General features: G+C 41.3%; 2 protein-coding genes across 2 annotated transcripts in view; one reads left to right on the top strand and one right to left on the bottom strand.

Annotated features, from left to right (window-relative positions):
• The window catches only part of LOC116679200 (interferon-induced protein with tetratricopeptide repeats 1B), a 5022-nt gene extending 3970 nt beyond the window's left edge, over positions 1–1052 (top strand). The window contains exon 2 of the mRNA XM_032508897.1: positions 1–1052. This exon is cut by the window's left edge and continues 299 nt beyond it. Within this exon, the coding sequence (XP_032364788.1) occupies positions 1–1019 (1019 nt within the window). The 3' untranslated portion in view covers positions 1020–1052.
• Positions 1053–4734: 3682 nt separating this feature from the next.
• LOC116679199 (interferon-induced protein with tetratricopeptide repeats 1) lies at positions 4735–6868 on the bottom strand. The gene is made up of 2 exons (XM_032508895.1): positions 6670–6868; positions 4735–6229 (listed from the first exon to the last, which is right to left on the bottom strand). The coding sequence occupies exons 1-2, from the start codon at positions 6675–6677 to the stop codon at positions 4930–4932; spliced, it is 1308 nt and encodes a 435-aa protein (XP_032364786.1). The 5' UTR covers positions 6678–6868; the 3' UTR covers positions 4735–4929.
• Positions 6869–7165: the final 297 nt, after the last annotated feature.

Here is a 7165-nt window from a genome sequence, read left to right as displayed (position 1 = left end):
CGTGGCTGCACCACCACCTGGGAGACCGAGCAGAGAGTCAGGCTTACCTGTCAAAGGTCCACGCCCTGATGAAGAAATACCCACCTCCATCCCAGGACCCCCAGGACCAGCTCCATCCAGAGATCTACGCTGAGAAAGCCTGGACCCTGATGAAGTTCAGCGCAGAACAAAAGAAACAGGCTGCAGATTACTTCCAGAGAGCCATCAGGATGCAGCCGGACATGGTGGAGTGGAACACCAGCTACGTCTTAGGGTTGGTGGGGTTTGTCAAGCACAACGACTACAAGGTGAAAGCTGAGCTTCTGGAGAAAATGAGACTCGCCAAGGAACAGGATCCAGAGAACATGTACCTCGCTGCCCTCTACCTTAATCAATGCACTCAGAAAGGAGAAAACATTGAAGAAGAAGCACGTGAGTTAGCCAGAAAGGTGCTGAGAAACCCTGTGAGCAGCTACAGTGGCATTAGACCTTTACTAAAGGTCTACAGTTACTACATCTCTGTTGACACGGCCATTGCTTTGGCCGAGGAGGCTCTGGGAACCCATCCAGACCAGCGTTATCTGAAGCGATGCGCTGCACTCTGCTACAAATGGAAGATCGTTTACGTCAGGGAGCGTCGCCTGAGTCCAATCGAGATAGACCGAGCCATAGGTCTCCATGAGGAGGTGATCGCTCTCTACCCTGATTCGTTCCTCATAAAGAAAATAGCTTTCGCAAATATATACGCACAGTTAAATCAGGGCATGGCCGAAGCTGAGCAGATATACCAGGAAATGCTAGAACTGGACCTGGAACCTGCAGAGAAACAGATGCTCTACAACAGCTACGCAGAACATCTATACCTCAATTGTAGGAATTACCACAAGTCGATCCAGTATCACATGAAGGCTGCAGAGATACCGCAGCACTCCCCCCATCGACGGTACAGCATCAGGACCCTGAAGAGGATCAGGGACCGAGGCAGGAGCCACATGTGTAGAGAAATCCACGAGCTTCTGGAAAACCTGCAAAGCCCATAGTGGTCTTAAAAAGCCCCGGTTCTTAATCCAGAAGTAGATTACACATCATCACTTCTATTGGTCGGCTGGTGCAGAAGGCAGCAACATCTTGTTCTTCTAGATCAGTTTTTGGGGCTTTTCCCTTTTATTTACCCTCCTGGGGTCCTCGGGTCAAATCTGACCCCTTTAAAAAATGTCTATATCAAACTGCAACTTATAAAAACTGCTGCAAAATATATATTTAAGGCCTATAACTGTACAATATCTACGAGTTGATGTCTGAAAAGGTGAAAAAAGTGCAAAACAAACAAGAATGAAAAACAAAAAAAACAAAAAAATCTGAAATATGAGTTTCTTTTTAACCAAATTACCACAAAAAATGGATTGGATTCCAAACAACGCTCTTTGGAAATACACTATTAGTCACAATAATCCATAATTTCTGCTTTTTTAACTCAAATATTAGGTATAATTCTTAAATTTTTTTACCCTTTTGTGGCTTTCCCCCAATGATTTTTTCCACATTGGGCAACTGAGCATTTTTTCGAGCCTTCTGATTTTTTTTTTTTTTTTTTTTTACATTTTTCTCTTTTTTTACACTTTTGTAAAATTCTTTTACCAATTGTTTGTTCTCCAAATGCTGTGAAATTGACAAAAAAACACACAAATCCATTGAAAGTAGTGAGCTGATTATTTATTTACCTTGTGAGGAGCGTTGTTGGGAACCATCAACGTTACTTTTTTGGACAATTTGTGTGAAATAAACCCAAATTTCTGATTTGGAAACGTTTGGAAAGGAGTCAGATTAGACCCGAAGACACCACCAGGAGGGTTAAATAGATTTATATTAAATGTTGTCTTTCTTGTTATATTTCCCAAATAATTGACGTTCTGCTGCCACCTACCGGTGTAACTATGGTTACAGTTTAGCACCACTTCACAGTGACGGGGCTCAGTTTAACTGGAAAACACGAAATCTCTGTTTAATCACCTTTAATCTGTAGCCATGGAGATGTTAATGTAAAGTTGTATTTCTTTGATGCTTTGACTGAAAAGTTTAAAAAAATGGACCATGCAGCTGTCGTCCTCCCAGGTCAAAACTTCAAAAATCAACACTTTTTCTGAAGGTTTTTGCCTCTTTTTTCAATGTTTTTATTGTTGTTGTTATTTAATTTATTTATTTCCTTTCATTACCACCAACGTATTACCACTCACACCACATCTGCACGTAGGCCCATTTTAATGGGATTACTTCCGGGAAAGAGTCAGAAAGTTGTACCCGAGTCAGTCAATTGCACAATTAATTTAAATATATATCACATGTTGTCTTTCTATGTTTTTCCTCCGCATTGTATTTGTTATAATAAGAACATACTACTGCCTTAAGGAAATTAGCTTTGCTGTAAGAAAAATAAAACTGAATGGTAACGTAACAGTTACTTTGATTGTAATAAAACCTGAATAATGTTATTCTGTGTCTCCATTGTCCACAATACAATAAATATGTACATCTACAGAGGCTTGAATAAGTATACACCCCCCTATGTTAAAATACAGGGACATAAGTATACACCCCCCTATGTTAAAATACAGGGGCATAAGTATACACCCCCCTATGTTAAAATACAGGGGCATAAGTATACACCCCCTATGTTAAAATACAGGGGGCATAAGTATACACCCCCCTATGTTAAAATACAGGGGGCATAAGTATACACCCCCCTATGTTAAAATACAGGGCATAAGTATACACCCCCCTATGTTAAAATACAGGGGCATAAGTATACACCCCCCTATGTTAAAATACAGGGGCATAAGTATACACCCCCTATGTTAAATACAGGGCATAAGTATACACCCCCCTATGTTAAAATACAGGGGCATAAGTATACACCCCCCTATGTTAAAATACAGGGGCATAAGTACACACCCCCTATGTTAAAATACAGGGGCATAAGTATACACCCCCTATGTTAAAATACAGGGGCATAAGTATACACCCCCCTATGTTAAAATACAGGGGCATAAGTATACACCCCCTATGTTAAAATACAGGGACATAAGTATACCAAAAAAAATTCAAAGATTATTACTTTTATTATACATTTATTTTTCTTACAGCAAAGATAATTTTAACAAAAGAGTGTTATTTTTTATTTAAAGTTCAATTGAACCACAACAGGAATAAATAATGAACAGGTAACCCTTGTGTCCCAGGTCAGAACTGGAAATTACATTTTTTTAACGCTTTTTCATCACTTTGTTGACGTTTTTTTAATGCGTTTGAGATCCTTTTTTCTCACTTTTTGATGCTTTTTTCCAACATTTTCTTCATTTTTGTTCCCCTTTTATACTGTACACGTAACTAAAACCAATACATCACCACCAGTTTTACACTATTTTCTTTATTGAATTCATGGTCAAGAAGCCTCATTTACATGAAATTATATGAAAAAAATTGGCTTTTGTCAAAGTGTTTTTTCGGGGAAATAAAACACCCGAAATCCAATAAAGTAGTGAACTGATCCTTCTGCGTTATATGGAACCAGGGCTGTAATATTTGGACAATTTGGATGAAAGAATCCCAAATATCTGATGTAGAAACTTTTAAAAACGGGTCAAATTTGACCCGAGGACATCAGGAGGGTAAAGTTTGGAAAGACAACATCTGATCAAAATCTATTTGAGTTAATCACGTAATGTCGTTTTTATATATTTTAAGTGTGAAACACCACTTGTGCCACGGTGAAACGTTGTTTCATGTATAATAATAGTAATAGTAATGTGTATAAATGACAATTAAACACACTTGAGTTGATTTGACTGCTTCACTGTCTGTAACCGGTAGGCGGCTTGGGAGGGTAGCAAAGCAGTTGCATTCTGGGAGTTGTTGTCTTTCATCCACATGAGCCAAAAATACATTTTCTGGCTTTTCTTGGTCTAGAAGGCACCAACTTCTAAAAAAACCCCATAATTGACCCAATCTAAATACATATTCATCTTTCCAGCAGTGAAATATCCCTTTAAAGGATTCAGCTTGTTGATAGAAAGCTAGCAAACGACTGCTTTTTAGAGTCAATGTTAAAGTTATTTTTACTTTGATTCAGAATTGACGTTATTGCAGGGCTGTAGTTAAGACCACCTTTGTCAAGTCCAAAACCAGGACTAGTCGAGTCCAAGACAAGACCGAGTCCAAAGAGGTTCGAGTCCAAGTCAAGACTATTCCAAGACAAGTCTAAGACCAGGACTAGTTGAGTCCAAGACAAGACCAAGTCCAAAATGGTTCAAGTCCGAGTCAAGTCGAATCCAAGTCCAGGACTAGTCGAGTCCAAGACAAGACCGAGTCCAAAAAGGTTCGAGTCCGAGTCAAGACCGAGTCCAGGACTGAATAAAGGTCTTATGCATGACAGTATCAAGACAATCATTTTGGGTTTCACTTTCCCTCCAATATTATCAACATGATAAAGACACCTGGACTCGGTCCAGACCAGAAGCCCAAAAGCCAGATCTGGCAAGACCAGTGGCCGAGACCGAGACAAGTCCGAGACCATAGAAAACGGTCTTGAGTGCGGACACGAGTCCAAGACCGGACTCGGTACTACAACCCTGCGTTATTGTCATTGTAAGTCAAAAATGGAATTTTAAGTGCTCTATGGTGCTATAAAAACACACACCTAACAACCTTTGTCTTCTAATTGGTTCTCCTGACGATTGAGGTATGTATATAAAGTAGTACAGTGGTAAATATATCTAATGTTTGTCTGCAAGTTCCAGACCATTTTCTAGCAGTTCCTGATGTATCTGCTGAGCTTTTTCATGGCCGTGATTTAACTTTGCGAGTTCTGTTTTCTTCATAAGGAGAGATTGAGGCTAAAGAGCATCACCTCTTCATGGAGACTGATTGCTTTGCTTTGGGTGAATGTTAAAACCATCATGGCTCCGGCAGGATTGCCAGAAACTCCTCTATCTCTCTACCAATTGGGCTTGTGTTTTGGTTCTTCTTTAGGGTTGTGATGCTCTTCTTCCGAAAGATGGATTGAAGCGGTATCTTTGCCACCTCCATGTGATATCGTAGTGACGCTTCACTGTCTTTGCGATAGAAGTGTAAATAATTTGCATAGTTGTAGTAGAGCATCTGTTTGTCTGCAGGCTCCCGATCTCTTCTTAGCAGCTCCTGGTACATCTGCTCAGCTTTATCACGGCAGTCATCTAACTTTAGGTATAACTTTGCGAGGTTCATTTTTTTTGCAAATGAAGAATGAGGGTAGAGGTCAATCACCTCCTCATTGAGACTGATGGCTCGGTCTATCTCGCTTTGCTTTGGGCTTTCCTTGAAGATCTTCCATTTGTAGCAGTATGCGAGACAGCTCTTCAGATAACGCTCCTCTGGATGGGTTCCCAGAGCCTCCTCTGCCAAAGCAATGGCCTCATCAATAGAAACATGATTTATGAAAAGCCTTAGTAAAGGTCTAATGCCACTGTAGCTGCTCACAGGATTTCTCAACACCTTTCTGGCTAACTCACGTGCTTCTTCTTTGATTTTCTGTCTTTTCTTTGCACATTGCTCGAGGTAGTGAACAGCGAGGTACAAGTTCTCTGGATCCTGTTCCTTGGCGAGTCTCATTTTCTCCAGAAGCTCCGCCTCCGGTCCTTTGTAGTTTTGCCAAAAATTAGACACTAACCCTAAGACGTAGCTGGTGTTCCACTCCACCATGTCCGGCTGCATCCTGATGGCTCTCTGGAAGTAATCTGCAGCCGGTTTCTTGTCAGTGCTGAACTTCATCAGGGTCCAGGCTTTCTCAGCGTAGATCTCTGGATGGAGCTGGTCCTGGGGGTCCTGGGATGGAGAGGGGTATTTCTTCATCAGGGCGTGGACCTTTGACAGGTAAGCCTGACTCTCTGCTTGGTCTCCCAGGTGGTGGTGAAGCCACGCCAGGTCCCCGTAGTTCACCACCAACCAGGGACCCTGGTCTGCGTTTCTTATCTTCCTGAAGGCCTCTGCAGCCTTGTTGAAGAGACTCTGGGCGTCTTCGGTGAACCCCAGCTGGTACTGGACGAACCCCCGCAGGTTGTAGATGTGACCCAGCCAGCTGTTCCCCTCCTCGGTGCCGATGTCCTCCAGGTAGTCCCTGTGACGTAAGAGGATGGACTTCCTGTGGTCCAGATCCCAGGTGAAGTGGCACTGCAGGGCCTTGAGTTTGGACTCCAGTGTTGTTGGACTCTGAGCAGCACTGACGGAGATTAAAAACAAGTATTGTTTTCATTAATTAACAATTTTCATTCATAGTTTGAACAATATGCACACACAAAAACGATCCTACGACAAATGATATGCAATTTAGCAAGATGTTATATTCATAGAAGACAACAAATTATTGATTATAATAATCTTGAATTCTCCTCAACTTATCCTCTGTAGTCCACCATAAAAAACTGTGTTATTTTGTTTCTTAAGTAGCATTAAGGAACTACAACTTGCATTTCGTTGTGGAGTGACAATAAATCAACTTGTAAAGAGACAGAAGATAGAAAAGAAAGAAGAACATATGGATGCAAAGATCAACATTGACTTGTAGGATCAATAACGTTAATATTTTGGGCTTTGGGGCTCAATAATACGATGTTAAATAAATCATATTGATTCTTTTTATTAAAAGCAGCAGCTACTCACCTCATCATTCAGCTCAGTACTTCTCTAAATATTCAGCTGGTTTCTGCTCCTGATGCTGGTCTGGGTCCGCTGGTCTGAAGTCAGTGATGTCCACCTTCTGCTTCTGTAAATGAGGAGATGTTGTTGAAGCACGCAGCTTTAAATACGCATGCTGAGGTCGGAGCGATTATAGAGATTATAGCTTCTTCTTGAAGAGTATGACGACTCGTTGAGTAACACAATAAAATAGTCGAGTCCAAGATGCCACGTTTTTATGGCTGACCTTTGTACGAGATGTATGAAGAACTGATGTAAGACTCTGTGCAGGGGCGGATTTAGTCATTTTGAGGCCTAAGGCAAACACATGCATGAGGCCCCCCACAACCCGTGTTCTCCCCCTTTTCAGTCCTTATTTATCTGAGAAAGACGTGCTCTCTGTCTGACAGCTGATTGGCCAGAGTGCTGGATCATCTTCAATCATAACACATTGATTAGGGTTACTGATACTCACGGGGTC

Source organism: Etheostoma spectabile, unplaced genomic scaffold (genome assembly GCF_008692095.1).
Source record: "Etheostoma spectabile isolate EspeVRDwgs_2016 unplaced genomic scaffold, UIUC_Espe_1.0 scaffold00009803, whole genome shotgun sequence".
NCBI classification, from domain to species: Eukaryota; Metazoa; Chordata; class Actinopteri; order Perciformes; family Percidae; genus Etheostoma; species Etheostoma spectabile.
Note: the sequence above shows the minus strand (reverse complement) of the source record. Positions and strands in the feature narration are given on the sequence as shown.